Below are 18,443 nucleotides of genomic sequence, written 5' to 3' on the forward strand. Positions count from 1 at the left end.
AATAAATGATCCCCAAATTTTTATAGGAGGCTTTAATGATATTTTGGAGCAGGAGAAAAAAAAAGTGGGATTGCAACCAAAACCAAGAGACAATTGGAGGAGTTTAGAAAATTTGTAAATCAAAATGAGCTGATGGACATTGATCTTTGAGGGGGATAGGTTTACTTGGCCCAGCAACCCAAGTGATTTTCTGACCAAAGAATGGTTGGACAGGGCCATGCCTAACTAGGCTTGGGGAATGCAATACTTACAACACTTCCTGCCATCAATTCAGACCATTGTCCGCTGCATTCAGTATTAAGACCAAAAGGAAGAAGTACTAAAGTAATTTGGTATGAGGCCTACTAGGAAGACCATAAAGAATACAAGAAAGTTATCAAGTGGAGTTGGGATCAGCAAGGCAACTAGGAAGAAAAATAGGAGAGATTGAAACACAAGATAATAAGTTGTAAGGAAGATTTAAACAAATGGAGTAGTAGAACTTTTAAGCAGACAGATAAAGAGATAAACAAACTGAAAGAAGAGTTGAAAAAGTTGTTGAATATGGATTTTACTGAAGATAAGCAATAATAGATTCTAATTTGGAAAAAAATATTAAATGGCTCAAATGGGGCGATAACGATACCGCATTTTTTCATGCACCAAGCCACCAACAATACTATGACTTCTAGAATTTCTTGGACTATTCTTCTCGTCCAAAACTGCAATCCTTTGGGGAAACCAAAACAAAACCCAGTGTGAAAAGTTGGGACTACATTAGTTGCAACTCTGGATTTGAAGTAGATTAAAAAACAACGGGAATACTTTTCTAGTTTATTATTAACATAAAATTAAATGAAAACAAAAAGGAATCATTTTCCACAGGGCATTAAATCCATCACAGAAAGGACAATAAAACCTCATGTTGAATACAACATTCAGCCATCCAATTCATTTCAATTCCTCCAATAGTAGGCCAAAATGAGATGGTAACCACTTCTAGTGAAAATAACCAAGAACCTGTCCACCCACATTCCTTCTAATGGCCTCTTCATGATCCAAAACACCATCAGGAGTCGTAATCACAACATAACCCCACTGCATGGATAGAACGAGAACGGCATCATTATCCTATTCCTTTATTTACTTGGTAGCATCTGATATTTTTCTATAACGTCATATGAACTGTAACTCAGTAAGCATCAACAAACCTGATGCGTTGGGAGAGTGCGAATTCTGTAGGCCTCAATATCCTTTGCCTTGATGTCTTGTCGATATGTAAGTGCCTTGCAATCATTAATCCTACCTTGCAATTCAACTGTTATCCTGCCCACTCTATGCGGATCATAAACTTCGAAGTTCTTGATATAGCCTATCAAGAGTCACATTGAATCAGCACTACTTAAGAGAAAGCACTGCTTAGAGACCTTGAACCAATGAAAATGAACTAGGTAAGGAAACCCCACACATAGGAATTGTCCAAGTCGACATCAACCTAATCACAACAAATAAACTAGCAAAGTATCCAAGTCGAAAAGCTAGTACTTAATCAGACAAGAGGATAATGGGAATCAAAACTCAACAAATATTACAAATTTAAAATTTAAATTACTCATTCGGTTAAATAGGTTCCAACCTTGATCGATACCATTATAAATTTGAAAGAAAAATCAAAAACCCTATAAATGAAAACCACATGCAAGAGTAAAAAGGAAGATAAATATACCTCGAGTTTTCATGATTTGGAGAAAGGAAGAGATGACAGTGGAGATCGGCTTGAGCTCCACAGAAGCTTTCCCTCTCCTCTCTGCATTCACCATACTCCTCAAAGCATCATTCAGTATCCTCCTTCCCATTTTCTTCTCTCAACTGAACACACAAAAGCAGGCATGGGTTTTATCAACTCCAATACATCATATTCATGGAAATCAATGGGGGGCGGGTAAGGCCAGATTCTCGCTCCACCCAACCCTGCATTGCACTCTATTGAACAACACTCAAGACTCAACCATCCCTATCCTACACGAGAGATCCAACAATCAAAATTTCTACCTCATCCCATATAATTTATCCCAGCCTGCAGAATGCACAGTATCCATTAAAAGTGGCTGGATTGAATCACAGCTCACAAGTTAAAGACCAAGGTTCTGAAAACCGGATTGGTCATTGAACCGCTCTAGTTACTGGTTCACTAGTTCATTAGTTCAACCAGTTCAACTATAGTTCAACCGGAAAACCGTTTTATAATAAACACCTGATTCTACAAAAATTCAATGAATAAAGCAACTGGTTCTAAACACTCTTCTACTGCATTTTTTTTTTACTTCAAAAGGGGATCATAAACAACTAGTTCTATGAATAAACAAACTACAATGATATGCAATGCCAAAAATAGGCCAATGATGAAATAATAAAGGGTTTCTCTCTTAAAATTCTATGTTCAAGCTTGTAGCAGACCAGAATCAACAGAGTAATACCGTTGAAATAGTCTTCCTTCTTAATACTTATATACTTCAAAAAATTTCTTACAAAATGAAAATTGAACACAACACACAGCCTTAAAACAAAAACAAAACAACACTCAGAAATCAATCACCTCTTCCAAACACAGCCTTAAAACAAAACAGAACCACATTCAGAGTATGGGCAATGATCACAAAAAACTGATTTCTGAAACAAAACATAAAACAGCAGAACAACATTCAGAGTTTGAGCATTGATCACAAAGAATTGATTTCTGAAACAAAACAAACAATCAACAAAACAATGAAAACATGAAGCATATAATAAATCAATGATCACCAATATCCAGCAATAATCTCAAAGACAAAATAAATACACAACAACAATTTAGCAAATAAACAAGAACAATACCTAAATAGAAAATCCAACAAATTAAATCGCAGCAACTTAACAATTTAGCAAATTAAAACAACAGCAGCCCAACAATTTAGCAAATTATCAACTCAACAAGTTCAAAAGCAGAAAATCACAACAAAAACAAAAAAATAATTAAAAATGACAGAAGAACAACAGAACAACAACACAAGAACAATTAGCAAATTAACAAGTTCACAATAACAGTTAAAATTTACCAGAAGAATACTAATGCAAGTAGAATCATCATGCTAATATGTTTTCTGCAAAGATGCTATTTGTGCAGCTAAAATTTCGTAACTACTAAGATCCAATTATTCTAATTTCACATGCAATCAACTTATTAAGATTCTAAAAGCTAGAAATTATAAACCAACCAGAAATATGGTTAAAGCATTTCATCAAACATGTTGAGTGCGGTAAAATTAAAACGAAATAAGAGAATTCAAAACTTAATATCAATGTGATAGAGAAGAGAACATAACTATTGTATACTTTAATTCAGTCTATGAAAAAAATCCAAACCACTATAAAATCAAATAGTTACTTATTGTAATACAAATCAGAAGTTGCAGAGTTTGAGGCAGAGTATTGGTATTGTGTGAGTGTATTGTCTGGTGGCGGGTTTAGGGAACTCACGAAAGCGACAAAAGAGAGCAGTTCTACGGCTAGGTGGAACGCGCGGGTTGGTCGCAGATTTTGAAGCAGAGCAACGTGGCTTCCAGACCAACGCTAATGCGAACTCGAACGGTGACCGGCGAGTGAACGCGAACCGTGAACGCCGAGCCAACGTGAACGACGAAGAACGCGAACGAAGACGACGGCAAACAAACGGCGGCGGAAGCGCGGCTGAGCAGACAAAGACGACGGACGCCGAGCTCGAGGAAGCAGCTGCGATCGGTGACAGCGAACAGGGGTTGAAGACTTGGAGCACGAGGGAAGATAGATAGATGGACGGACGGCGAACTTTGAGTGCGACCGACGGCGGCAGTATGCCACTCCTTGCGGCGGTGGTGTAGGCTTACAGTGCTAGGGTTTTTTGGCTGAGTTTCTGTAATTTCCTTCTGAATGAAAGAAAGAAAGGAAGAAAGGGGGAAAGAAACGAAGGAGCTTCCGTTTTTGTGTCGACCAGCCGGGTTTCTGTTCGGTCTGACCGACCGGTTCTAGACTGGTTTAACGATTTTTTATTGGTTTTTTAATCAACGGTTTTATATAGGGGTGTTCAAATCCAAACCGATCCAAATTAAACCGTTCATCCAATCCAATTCAAATCAAAAACCGATTAAAACTGCACTAATTCAGATTTGATTGGATTTTGTTTTTTTCAAACCGCTGGATCGAATCAGATTTTGAATCTACTTTTCATAACCGATCCAATCAAATCCAAACCGCACAATGTGCTATAATATTATTATTTTATTATTATATTTATAATTATACTTATAACATGTTCAATTTATTATACATTATTCTATTATTCATCTATTATTATTTAATAAATATTTTATATTCAAAATGTTATTTATTTATTTATTTTAACTAACCTATAATTTTATTTTTATTGTTATGTTATCGTTGGCTTTTTAAGATATTGTTAAGACTGATTATGTCATTGATGATTATTTAAAATTTGATGTTAAGACTTGTTATATGTATTTAATTTACAAAACCGCAAATCCAATCCAATCCAAACCGCTTGAGATTGGATCGGATCAGATCGGATTTTTATTTTAAAGTCATCCAATCCAAACTGCACCGCGAACACCCCTAATTTTACATACCGGACTGAATTGTCAATGTTGTCGATTCGCGGTTGAACTAGTCAGATTGGTCAGTTCGTCCGGTTTTCAGAACCATGTTAAAGACAGAAAATATTGCTTTAATGTAGCTGAGTCAAAAAATAATAGTGTTGAACAATAAACACATAACAGAGCCTAAAACAAAAAGAATCAAACACAGAGGAAAGGCAAAGAGGCGACAGAGATCGAGGGCGCGTACAATGCAACCAAACAATGAACAAAACAAATAAAATAGAATTTAAAAAAAAAATAGCAATCAGAACATCAATGATACAATCACCAATTGTAAATTTTGTTTTTCATAAGAACGGAACAATGAACACATGAATCATATAATAAACCAAAAAATAACCAATTGCAAATTTTTTTAATAAGAACAGAAGTTAAAACAATGAAAAATGAAGAATATAATAACTCATACAATTACCAATTGGAAGAGAATAATTAAAACATTCGGTATATAATGACTGAGAGGCAGAATTCAATCTGAACAGAGCAAATTAGAATAGAAAAAATGGAAGTGTATCAGAAACTCAGAAAAAAGCAATGGACAGTTAGGGGGAGAAGCGGGACGGAGTAAGGTTGCGCTGGTGGAAAAGACGTACGGAATTGTTGTGCCGGCAAAGAAGATTAACGAATCCACTGGAGCAAAGAGAAGACACACGACGCTCACGGCGGAGAAGAAAGGGTAGGAAATGTGTTACCAGATTAGGATTTAGAGGTTTTAACAGAAGGGGTAGTTTTAACAGCAGAGTGTAATCACGTCTGCAAATCGGTCATTAAACCAACTGATTTATCAATTTACAGGATTAACTAGTTTAACTGTTATTCCCAATTTTGCGAGAACCGAACTGATTAATGAATTGGTAGGGTGACTGATTTAATGGTTTAGTGGTCTGACTGAGGTTTAACCGATTTAATTAAATTATAGTTATCAGACCCGACTCGACCTGGCTGGTTCAACTAGAAACCCGATCAACCGGCCGGGCTGAAAGACTCATTGAACCGTCCATGTAACAGACCCGGTAAAACCCGATCCCGACCTGACGGGTTTTATGTGAACCCGGTGACCCGGTCGGTTAATCCAACTCAGTCCGGGTCATGTTTATTAATTTTTTTTCTAAAACGGTGTCATTTCAAGCCACCTCCACCCCTTCTTTGAATGAACCCTAAACCACTAATCGAGACTCTGAGTGCAACCACCCCCTCTCGTAACCCCATCCATCCTCGTCTCTCTGCTCTCTCGAGCTCGGCGTCGGCAACCCCTCAACCTCACCTCATCACTCTCTCGTCTCTCCCCTCACCTCGTAAGTCGTCAGTTCGTCACTCTCAGTCTCTAGGCCTCTCACCTCGTCGCTCTCTCTGGGTCTCTCACCATGCCCCTGCGTTCGCTTCGTCGGAACCAGTGAAGCATCATCTGCTCCCTTGGGTGGTGGTGGTAGTGGTGGTCATCTTCTCAACCAGGTAAGCTCCAGTTTTTGACCCTATTCTTTCTATAGTTCAATGTTGATTTTAGTGAATCTGGTGGTTGTTGAATGTGATTTTGCTGTTTTATATAGTTTCTAGAGTTGTTGTTGCTATTCTTTCTCTAGTTCAATGTTAATTTTGGTGAACTTGAGCAAATTTTAGAGTTGTTACTGCTCTTTTTGTTTGTTGAATGTTGGTTTTTTAGAGTTGTTGTTGGTGAATCTGAGCAAATTTTAGTTATAATTGTTGTTGAATTGTCTTGATGCATTTGATGACCATTCGGATTGGATATTGGAAGATTCACCACCATTTTTAACTCGTGAAAGGGTTGATGCTCTACGACATGATTTGGTAAATATGTCAATTCAACCAACTTTAAATTATCTTGGTATATTTCTTAATTAATTGACTATTTTAATTGAGTTGCTATTATGAATTATTCTTGATGTTGATTTATGAAAAATATACAAATGTATATCAATTAAATTTGGAAGATGATCAAGATAATAATGGACCGAGTAACAATGCTATGGAAGATATGGATGCAAATCAAAATGAGAGAAATGATGATCAAGTTCCAAATTTGTCCTATGAAGATATTGATACCGACTTTGAGATCACCACTTGGACTTGATTTACCAATTGTGTTATCTTTTACTCGCCTTTGTTTATTTAAATTGAAAAAATATGTTGTACTAGAAACTAATTTATTATCTTTTTTTAGATCATTAGTTATGTTTAATTTTAAATTTTAAGACATTATTTTAATTTTATTTATATACTTTAATTTTTTTTAGTTATGACTGGGTTAACCTGATGAATCAGTAACCCACCGGTTGAACTAGTGATCTAATGGCCGGTTGTAAAACCCGTGAAATTAGCGAATAATTAGCTAATAAATTAATTATTAATCAAATAAATTAGAAAATAGAATCTTATGGTTTAGTGAGGTAGAACTAATTAAAATAAGAATTTTGACATTAATTTTAAAGAATTTTTCCCAAGATTGGGACAAATAGACCAACCGAACGAACTGGGCCCGTATTGGACCTAAGGCCCAACCCAAGTTCATTTAACTTAAATGAAACTCAGCATTCTCTTCTCCCACATAAGCCATTCACACTGCACAAGAGGAAAAAGGGGGGAAGGAAGGAGATACCAAAACCCTTGTCCAATTTCAATTCTCAATAACTTTCAATTTGGAGCTCCGATCGCCACACTGTTTATGGCCACGCGTTCACCGCGATGAGCTCTACAAGACCCATCCAAAGATTTCATAGGTCAGCTTCATTTTCACTTCATGCAGCTTAACCCTTATTTTCGAAAATAAATTTAATTTAGTGTTGAGAAATTGTGTAATTTTGTTGTTTAGGACCGAATTGACTTCGTAGACTTGCTGGATCTTGTCCCAATTTTGTGTTGGTAAGTTCAGACAACCCTAACCCTTGTCAAATTACTGAATTTGTGAACCTTAAGTAATCATAGTGTTGTTGTATGAAATTTAGATTGAATTGTGTACCTGGAGACAATTTGGTGATATTGGAGGCAAATTGGCAAAGTTGGGAGCTTTAGCGAACTTTGGGGCTGTGGATATTTGTTAACGGTGGACGCTTGAGGTGTTATAGGATTAATGAAAAATCGGCCAAAGTATGGTTTCGGTTTCTCGTCTCTAAAATATAATGTGTCGTGAAAATTTAGGCCAGTGACCATAAGATAGGATTGAAATGTATATTGTTAATGAGGTGGAATTGGATGGTATTTTTGAGGCTTGGTGACTTGATGTTGTTGTTGGTAAAATAACGTAATCTTGTGGAGCTTGATGATATATATATAAGTTGATGATGTTGTCTTGTGTGAAATTATTGAGCAAACTGATTATAATTATGGATTGATGTTTTGAGAGGTGTTATGATGTTGTTGAGGATGGTTTGGAGCTTTTGTGGTAAGTTTTAGGTTGGTTTTTGAAAGGTTTGGATTTAGCATGTTTTGAAAGTTGAGGTTTGCAAATTTTATGAAAACTCTGATTTTTGGCCAACTTTTGTGGAGCATAACTTGGCCTTAGACCCCTAAATTTTATCAAAATTATCTTGAAAGAAAATTTGGTTTGAGAGGTTTACACCATTTAAAGAATGGAGAATAAATGTTTTAAAACGAGAAAGTTATGCGTGATCAAAGTTTGGTGTGCAAAACAGAAATTCTGGACTTGGTAGCTTTTTGAGATTTCTGCTAAGCATGCATACGCGAGGGACACATGCGACGTGAGCAGTCCGTTCGGGTTGGAACACTCGCGTACGCGAGCAAGGGGGGTCGTGTACACGACCGCCCATTTTTAGCCATGTGCGTACGCACGACAGGGATCTGCGTACGCACAGTCCCTGTTTTTCTGTAATATGAATTTTTTTGTGTTTTTAAACAATTTTTCAAGCTTTTATAACCTTTATAACCCTCATTTAAAGCCTGGTAGAAAGATTTTGGGTAGTGTAGTATAATTGGGACTGTTGGAAAATATATCTTGTTGGTGAAGAAAGAGGTAAAGTGGATGATGATGAATAAGGAAGGGCTATGATATTATATATATATATATATATGCTATGATTGATGGCTAAATGTATGATACATAATGATATGATGATTGATGATTGAACTGAGAAGGAATGAATGAATGTATGTTTGAGATACTTGGGCAGTAGCAAGGATGGTGGTTTGTCCCGCTTGCTCCAGGTCAAGGCTTGAGATTTGATAATAACGATAATTGTTTTAGACTGAATGAATATATATTTGAGATACCTGGGCAGTAGCAAGGATTGTGGTTCGTCCCGCTTGCTCCGGGTCAGTAATTTTGACGCCTGGGTAGTAGCAGCAGTAGTGGATTATTCCACTTGCACCAGATTGAGCTTTTAAACACCCTTTTGGGTAGTAACGGTAGTAGTGGTTCTTTCACTCACTCTGGGTTAAGCGGGTAGTAATGCGCTTCGCTGACGTGTACGCGTCATTTGAATTTTTGGCCATTCACGCGTGGGCGTGGCTGACGTGTACGCGTCGTATCTTATCGTATCTTAATGCTGCCATGTCTAGTACAAAAACCAGGGAGTTGTGATGAAACTGTGCAAGTTTCATGCGTCCAGCACGAAGTTACCACGCGTATGCGTGACCGACGCATACGCGTGACCGACGCATACGCGTCACCTTCTGCTTTTTATCCCCATGTGTACGCGTGGACGACGCGTATGCATCAATTCCTTCTACTGCACACCACGCGTACGCGTGGTCGACGCATCTGCGTCGCATCCCTGTCTCTTCTTTCTTTATTTCTTTCCTATTTCTTCTTCTTTCTTTCTTCCTTTCTTCTTCTTCTCTCCTCCCATTTCTTTTCTCCCCTTTCTATCTTCCCCTTCTCCCTCTTTTCAAAGTTTCAATCTAATTTTTTCCTATCTTTCATTTTCTTTTGTCTCTTGCATTTGCATACTTTTATTCATTGCATTTTTACTTTGTTTTTGTAGCTATTTTTATCATCTTTCACATGTTGTTATTTTAACATTGGTGTTGAATTTCCCACTCCACTATTGAGTAATTCTTGGTCTATTTTGGTGCTTCGTGACTTGCTTGGTATTATTTGATATTGTTCGGTGATGTATTCTTAGGTCAATGCTTCATCTTTTATAACACCTGCATTCTTTGTGCATTGATATGAACTTATATTGTCTTTCATGACCCACTCTTTCTTACTTACTATTTGCAATTTTTGTCCCACACATAAGATTAGTAATTTAATCCTTTCTAACTCATTAACCTTGTTTTTGTGCTTTATTATCATTGAGTTAGGGTGTGATCGAAATCTCTCATGCTTATAACTAATCTTGCTTTTGTAAATTCTTGTTTGAACTTGATGCCCAAATGCTCTTCATGCCATTTACTCATACTTTGACTTTACTCTTTCATCAAGTGTTAGTTGATATGCCATTCGCTTTTATTGCTTTTTCACTTACATGTTGTAGCTACCATGTAATTGAGTATCTCACTCTTATTCGGCATTAGCCCCCACTTATATCCTATTTGCTTTGATACCCTTATTTTTGGGCTTAATCTTCCGTCTTTTCTCACCTTTCAGACTGGCCACCAATAAGGGAAAAGAAAAACTTCTAAATGGGGTAACAACCAAGTCCCTACATACAATCCTTTGTAAGGAAGCTTGTCAGTTGTAGCATCCACCCTAACCCACCTTGCTCATCTTTGCATGCACCGGGAACGGTGCAATCTTTAAGTGTGGGGAGATCGAGACCGACTTCCGTGGATAACTACTCCCTTTTTCCAACACAAAATCTTAATTTTCTTTGTTAGTTAGTATAAATTACCTTTTGTAGGTAGTCATTTGCATGATAGATTACATTATAGTTAGAGTTTGTGCATATTTTACCACTACTCGGTCAACGTTTAATTAGGTTGTCACAAGTACAAACTCCAATAAAAATAAACCGAAGTATTCAAACTTCGGGTCATCTCTCAAATAATTGTAGGAAAGTGTGTTTATTATTGGTAATGATGTACTTCTTTTTGGGGTTTTGAAATAAGGAACAAGAAATACAAATAGCGAGAGAGTAAAGAAAACTCAAATAGTAAAAAGTTCTTAGCAAGGGTTAATAGTTATAGGGATCAATCTCATTTAGTCACCCTCTAACAATTGAAGGAAGGTCAAATGAGCTTTATCAATCCCAATCAATAAGTCCTAGCCACTCACTAATCGAATTAGTGGAAGCTAGTGTCAATGGACATCAATCATCAATCACTTTAACATTAGTAACTCAAGGTCACCCAAGTTACCAACCTAAGTCAAGAATAAAAAAATCTACTCTATAGCTAAAAGAAACATCTCATCAAACACATAGCATGCAATAAAAGTAAACATCACAAAATGCAAGAAGTAGTAAAGGCTATGACTAACATAAACAAGAAATCAATAATAGTAATTAAGGCAAATATCAAGAGACATGAAAACATAAAATTTCATTGAAAGGAAATCGAGAGTAGCAAAAGGACTCATAAACTAAAATTGAAAATTAAAGAAATTAACAAGAGGAGTTGGTGAACTAAAGTGCTAGAACAAATAAAAGTAAGAGAAAACCAAATTAAAATAAGATTGAAACATAAACCTAAGGAGAAAATAAAAGAAGAAACCCTAAATCCTAGAGAGAATAGAGAGATTCTCTCTCTAGGATTCTACATCTAACTAGAGTTGTGAATGAATGAATAATCTCCATCCAACTCCACTCCCAACCTCTTGTTTTCATTTTCGGGCCTGAAACTGGGTCAAAAGCAGCCCAGAAATCGCCCCTAGCGTTTTTCCTTTATTGAGGCACGTGCCGCTTGTCACGCTTACGCGTCAGCCATGCACACGCATCGCTTTGATAATTTACTGGCCACGCGTACGCGTCATTTGGACTATGGCTTGGTCACGCGCACACTTCAGCTATGCGTACGCATCGGTTCCAGCTTCTCAAATCTCCAAATTCTTGTGTTCCTTCCACTTTAGCATGCTTCCTCTTCATTCTCCATGTCATTCCCACCCTATAACCCTGAGATCACTCAACAGACACATTACGACATCGAATGGTAATAAGATAGAATTAAAATTTAGTAATTTTATGGCCTAGGAAACATGTTTTCATTCATAGCACAAAATTAGAAAGAAATCTTAAAAACATGCAATTTACATGAATAAGTGTGAGAATAGTTGACAAAATTCACTCAATTCAATACAAAATAAACCATAAGATAGTGGTTTATTAAGTAGCAATGAGGTTGTAGCTCAAACTCACTTACTCCGCAATGGGTGTTTTTGTCTATGGTTAGCTACCAGAACGTGTCGGGTTGGCTATATAACCGATAGATGATATCATCAGCTATAGGACAGATATGCATCATATGCATTTGTGTGTCTTGTTTGATTCTACATTAATTGGGCTTGCCTATGTGATTATTATGCCTACTTGCTAAATTTGCTACCTACTGTAATTGTATTCTACTTGTGCTTACTTTGTTTGTATTTTGGTTGTCTGTGCTATGGAGTTCTGGAGGAACGGAGGAAGGTGAAAGGTTAAAGGATCAAGTTAGGTTGAGTTAGAATTTTGAACCCTTAGCTACCCCACTTTGTTTATGGCTTATTTATGGTTGTAAAGAATAGTTTTAAGTTCGAATATATTGCCGGAAGTTCTAAGATTGCCTTCAGCTTTCACCGGACATTATATGTTAGTTATGTGGGCACTATTACCATGTTGAGAACCTCTGGTTCTCACCCCATACATATTTTGTGATTTTCAGATACAGATCAAGCGGCACCTCGCTGAGGCATTTTGGAAGTTTCTAAAGCGAAGAACTCTTGCCTTTTGGGTTTTTATTTTGTTTTTCATATATATATATATATATATATATATATATATATATATATATATATATATATATATATATATATGTAGATACGTTATATCTCCATTGCATAGATTATGTTATGTCCCTCTTAGAGGTTGATTTGGAGAAACAGGTTCCGTAAGTTGTCTTTTGGGCCTTTTGGGTTTATCTTGTATATACTTATGTAAGTATTCAGATTTTGTAGTTAGAACGCATAATTTAGGATTGGCTAGTTTAGGATTTCGAAGTTAAGAGATAGGTCCAATTGTTTAAGTAGAATGATGATCCTCTTGTATTTGAGACATAGGGTTCAAATTGTAGTGTTGTTGTTTAAGTATCATGTTTGAAAACTAAGTTTTGAAATTTGAACTTTTAAACATGTAACTTTAAATTCAAGTATTGTAGTCTTGGTTGTTAGGATTTTGAAACCTAAAGATTAAATTTTGTAAATTGAACCTAATGGTTGTATTTTGCATTCTTAAATTTAAAAGTTATAAATTTTGTAGTTTAGTTTTTTTGAACTTAAGATTTAGATTATATAATATTACGTTTAGTATTTGCTTATTTTGAATAAAAGATTTGAGTCTTATAATTTAAGCCTTATTAATTTTGAATCTCACTTGGTTTTGGTTATTTCTCTCACATGTTAAAGCCTAGTAGGTGCATTTGTTGTGTCTAGAGGCAACATAACATGCATCTGCAAGACAGGATCATACCCTATCTGGAAAGCATAGGTTTGTACCACCTGACGCAGTTCAACACGAGGTGGTTTTGGTTGGATGAGCCACTCGTCAGCGCATTCATTGAGAGGTGGCGTCCTGAGACACACACCTTTCACATGCCATTTAGGGAGTGCACAATCACGCTGCAGGATATTGCATATCATCTGGGGTTGCCCGTGGATGGTTTACCTGTATCCGGGTGCCTTACGGATTTCGAGAAGCTGATGGATGATGTCAAACCCGTTTGGGAGTGGTTTGAGGAACTATTTGGCGAGCTTTCCCCGCCGAATAAGATAAAGCAATTTATAGTCCACTTCACCAAGTTCCATGAGAGATACAGAGTGCTGCTGCAAGATGCCACTGAGGATACTGTACGGATATGTGCACGTGCCTACATTATGATGCTGCTATCCACTCAGTTGTTTGGTGATAAGAGTGGAAATCAGGTTTATATACGGTGGTTGCCCTTTGTGGCGAAGCTAGATGAGATGGGCAGCTATAGTTGGGCTTCGGCAACATTGGCTTGGCTATACCGATGTATGTGTCGGGTTGCAAACAAAAATGTGACGAACTTGGCTGGCCTGCTTCAGCCACTGTAGTCATGGATTTTCTGGCAGTTTCCTTGTCTCAGACCGCGGGGATTCGACGCTTTTTCTTTTCCATTGGCTTATAGGTATCGTTATATGGGCACTTAGACTTTCAGTCTTAGATTTTATGGTTCCAGTTACATCCTACATTATTCCCAGTTTATATATTCGTATAACATTGTCTTTGTTCAGGTGGGCCACGTATTTACTGACATCCGACCGCAGGGAGGAGAGAGTTATCTAGTGTCGCCTTGCATTGGACCGCTTAGGTCATCACGATGTAAGTTGTCTGTCTTTGTTTCACATTTTCGTTATTTGTTTGCCTACATGCTGAGTCTGTAATGTATTAATGAAACATTCTGTAAGACAATTATAGGTTATTTGGGAATCTTATGCTGCGCTCGACGTTCTTGCTGTTGTGCATCTAGAGATTCTAGCCGAGGAGCACAGTCGATTATTTGGGAATCTTATGTTGCGCTCGGCGTACTCGCTGTTGTGCATCCAGAGATTCTAGCCGAGGAGCACAGTCAATTATGGCGCACATGCACATGCCCTTTCATCTAAAAACATGCTCTTATTCCTCTAAGCCATCATCTCAATCCATCAAGCTACCTTCTCAGCCCACCAAATTACCTACTTAGCCTACTAAGCTACCAAGTCAGCTTAATAAGATACATACTCAGTCCATTAATCCATCATCTAAGTCCACTGGACCATCATCACAACCCATCAAAAAAGTAGTTAAGCCTACCAAAAAATCATTTCATCCCACCAAAAAAGCATGAACTCATTTACATCAACTGATTTAACAATGCTTGTACATGTATTTGACAAGGATGCCATGTATGCATGCAATCTCAGCCATAACAAATAAAAATGATAAGAGGACTGAGGAGTATTACCATAAATGATTGATGATGTATTAGAGAACATACCATTCTAATGTCAATCTAGTGAAGACGCAAGATTTGTGGGAAAAATGCCATTACCAGCCCCTGTCTGGTGCGAAAATTTTATAACCCACAAACTAACTGGCAAGTGCACCGAGTCGTACCAAGTAATACCTTATGTAAGTAAGGGTCGATCCCACGAGGATTGATGGATCAAGCAATAATGATTGATTGATTGGCTTAGTTAGGCAAGCAAAAAAGGGTTTTGAGATATTCAAAAAGCATTAAATCTGAACTTAGAATATCAAAAGGATAGACAAATAAATAAGTTGGGAATAAAATATGGAAAAACAGTTAAGGCTTCAGAGTTATCTATTTTTCCGGATTAACTTTTCTTACTAACTATTTTAATCATGTATGATTTAATTTATGGCAAACTATATGTGACTAGACCCTAATTCCTTAAACCTTCCTAGTCTCCTCTAAAATTCATTAACTGCCAATTCCTTGGTCAATTAATTCTAATTAGAAGCTGTATGATCAAATTCCAGTTTATATGCCACAAAAACTCTAATTACCCAAAAATAAAAGGATTATATATCACGTATCCTGTTAAATCCAAATAATTAAAATTTAGGAGAATATGTTTTCAAGCTGTTGTTCAAGTAAAGAGCTTTTCTAAGTTATACAAGAACTCAAATAGAAAGAGGGTCATACTTCCGTTCCACCCAAATTCATAAGATAAAGAGCGAAAACAATTCTTAAATTATAAATCCATACATGAATTAAAATAGAAAAAGTAATAAAATCAATCCATACAAATATGCATAGCTCCTAACATTAACAATGGAGGTTTAGTTGCTCATGGAATGCGGAATATAAATTTGTATAGAATTCCTTAATGGAATCCCCTAATGGAACCTCATCAATAGAAGAGAAGTCTCCCCTTTTTATATCTAATCCTAATTAATTTAAAATCTAATATCTAAAATTAAGATAATATCTTTTCCTATTTTAAAATCAAATTTGAATTTAAATTATAATTAACTAACTACTCCGCATCTTGTAACGTGGGGACCACTTGGCTTCACTGGATCCGCGCCTAACTTGGGTGCTAAAATGGGGCTCAAAAATCACCCCAGTGTTTTCTGCGTTTTCTGCACGTGGCGCATGTCATGCATACGCGTCAGTCACGCGTACGCGTCGATGGTCTTTTTCGCAAGTCACGCGGACGCGTCGATCACGTGTACGCGTCGCTGTGCAATTCTTCAAATCACGCGTACGCGTCAGTCACGCGCACGCGTCGCCATGGAAAGCTCCAAATCACGCGCACGCGTCAGTCACGCGTATGTGTCGCTCCTCGCTGCCATCTCCTTTGATTCTTGTGCTGCAGAAACTCCATCAAATCCAGCCGAATGCTACCTAAAATAAACAAAATTGCACAAGACTCAAAGTAGCATCCATATTGGCTAAAAGATAATTAATTCTTTATTAAACTCAATAATTTAGATGCAAATTCACTAGGAAAAGATAGGAAAGATACTCACGCATCACTGTCCCACCCCAATTAAGTCGAAACCTGAAAGGCCTACTGAAAAAAGGGGGAGAGACAAGGATGAACAATCTTTGGATCGAGAATGAATATGAAGATAAAGAGGAAGTACAATCTAATCAATTGCATGTACTGTGGTGAGGTTAGCCACAACAAAAAAAGTTGTGCAAAGAAGAAACATATGGATGCTGCGAAACAAGCTAGACAAATGTACCTGCAGCTTGCACTTGTTAAAGAAGCTGCCCCTACTACAAGTGAATCAGACGCTAACACTGATGGGCCATCTCATACTACACTTGTTCCAGTTGCACCATCTACCCAGCCAACATTGCCTGCACTTCCACCAGTCCAGTCACAATTTGAGATCACAATAAGCCAACCAGAAGGCTTCCCATCAACACAAGAGACCTAATAGCCCATCAAAGTTTGCGAGGTAATTTACTTCGTAATTTTCCTTTAACTGTCATTACTTTCATCTAGTTGAATAATAATAACTTTTTCACTGGATTATGCAAGATGAAGTGAGAGGAAGGCCATCCAAATTGCATGAGATTAAAGGAAAGGCAAGAATGAGTGTCTTTTTCAAACCAACTGCAACTGCACTTGTGGTCATTTCTGTTGAAACAATTAACAGAATAAGTTCTACAACTGCTAAAAAGCTGACAAGTTTCATGATATTTGTGCCAACTCCAAAGTTCAAGCATCAAGAAAGAAAGATAAATCTGTTTGATTAGGAACATATGTTTTGTCTAAGGTTATTGCCTGTGTTTTGAAACAAGACTATGTAAACAATATGATTAATTATCTTGTTTTGTTATTGGAACCTTTTATTTAGGTCTATTATATTGTAGCCATTTGCTTAGTTTCACTATGTTATGGAGCCTTTGTTTATGTCTGTTATGCTATGGAACCTTTGCTACTTACCGTGGTATATCTACTAAAATAATATTATGATTATGATTATACTTACTAATGAAGATAATGTTATGATTTATGCATTTTTTCTTGAGTTTATATTTATGTTATAAACATTATTGTTCATACCCTGACCCAACGATAAGGCCCAGGTCCCAACAAAAGGCCCAGTCCAAATGGGTTGAGCTTCGCCTTGTACCGACCTCCTCCCTACGAAGTTGGTTCTTACCACGACTAACCCTAAAGAAGTCGGGGACGAAGATTAGCTGGCAGATAATCACTCATTCACATGAGTAACTGCCCCTAAAATCTCTCTACCCACTTCCAGGAGCCATATCTCAACCTCCTTAAGATAAAGGAACGGTTATCCACCTTAAAAGGCGGAACTACTTCAGCGGTGGTTATGGGTTCACCCCTATAAATACACTGACACCTCTCAGGTATCTCAGATGCCCAATACTCTCTAGACCTGTTTTACCCCTTTACTGACTTTGGCATCGGAGTGTCTTTGTAGGTACCACCCCTCATTCTCCCTTGCACAAGTCGGACGGAAGCCTTGGATCACCAACTTACTTGGACGTTTCATTGTTGAGACGATTGGGTCAGCCAAACTTGTCCAACCTATTAATCTCCAATTACCCACTGTAACAATTATCATATTGCATTTTTAAGCAACCCATTAGACATGATGGACAGCTATATGTTAAATTAAACATAATTAGGTTGGAATAACTAATTTAAGTGATAATATCAGTTTATCATTATATATCAACTCATATTATGTCAAAAGTCTATCAACACCCATAAAACACAATAACATAATATCACTACTAGCTTTACTTAGACAACCATGATTAAAAGTGATCTATTAATAACAGTAGCTACAATAATTGCAATTGACATGTACATCATTAATATTTTTACCTTCTAAGCTATCCACTCTTTATGATATATTCATTCTCTATTCATAATAGTCATTGCCAACCTCTACAACAATTTTTGTATCTGTCATTCCACCACCTTCTGTCACTCTTTTATATTTATCATCATCAATCCACCTAAATTAATTGTAGTAGCTTTTCTTCTGCAATTTTTTAGAGAAAACAACAACAACCCACAAAAATAGGCAACATGACGGACGATGATGGAAATTTTTATTTTAACTAACTCACCCAGTATCTTTTACAAGTATGGAACAACATATCTAAATTCTGTGCTGTTCCAAATTTCTTAATCAAAGTCTTCAAACTGTA

The 18,443-nt window shown here is 36.9% G+C and overlaps 2 protein-coding genes across 2 annotated transcripts; one reads left to right on the forward strand and one right to left on the reverse strand.

Moving 5' to 3' along the window:
• Window positions 1–756: 756 nt before the first annotated feature.
• LOC112707509 (small ribosomal subunit protein uS8my) lies at window positions 757–3,968 on the reverse strand. Its single transcript, XM_025759260.3, has 4 exons — window positions 3,496–3,968; window positions 1,706–1,848; window positions 1,191–1,351; window positions 757–1,077 (listed from the first exon to the last, which is right to left on the reverse strand). The coding sequence occupies exons 2-4, from the start codon at window positions 1,833–1,835 to the stop codon at window positions 979–981; spliced, it is 390 nt and encodes a 129-aa protein (XP_025615045.1). The 5' UTR covers window positions 1,836–1,848; window positions 3,496–3,968; the 3' UTR covers window positions 757–978.
• Window positions 3,969–13,215: 9,247 nt separating this feature from the next.
• LOC140174736 (serine/threonine-protein phosphatase 7 long form homolog) lies at window positions 13,216–13,845 on the forward strand. The gene has a single exon (XM_072200241.1). It carries the CDS (start codon window positions 13,216–13,218, stop codon window positions 13,843–13,845), a length of 630 nt encoding a protein of 209 aa, XP_072056342.1.
• The last annotated feature ends 4,598 nt before the right edge of the window (window positions 13,846–18,443 follow it).

Source organism: Arachis hypogaea, chromosome 8, assembly GCF_003086295.3.
Source record: "Arachis hypogaea cultivar Tifrunner chromosome 8, arahy.Tifrunner.gnm2.J5K5, whole genome shotgun sequence".
NCBI classification, from domain to species: Eukaryota; Viridiplantae; Streptophyta; class Magnoliopsida; order Fabales; family Fabaceae; genus Arachis; species Arachis hypogaea.

What these genes read in the sequence shown, in the direction of transcription:
- LOC112707509 (XM_025759260.3), bottom strand. Translation starts at nt 1,835, where the DNA reads ATGGGAAGGAGGATACTGAATGATGCTTTGAGGAGTATGGTGAATGCA. An exon ending in CCAAATCATGAAAACTCGAG is followed by an intron (nt 1,352 to 1,705) that starts GTATATTTATCT and finishes GACTCTTGATAG; the next exon opens with GCTATATCAAGAACTTCGAA. An exon ending in GCACTCTCCCAACGCATCAG is followed by an intron (nt 1,078 to 1,190) that starts GTTTGTTGATGC and finishes CTATCCATGCAG; the next exon opens with TGGGGTTATGTTGTGATTAC.
- LOC140174736 (XM_072200241.1), top strand. Translation starts at nt 13,216, where the DNA reads ATGCATCTGCAAGACAGGATCATACCCTATCTGGAAAGCATAGGTTTG.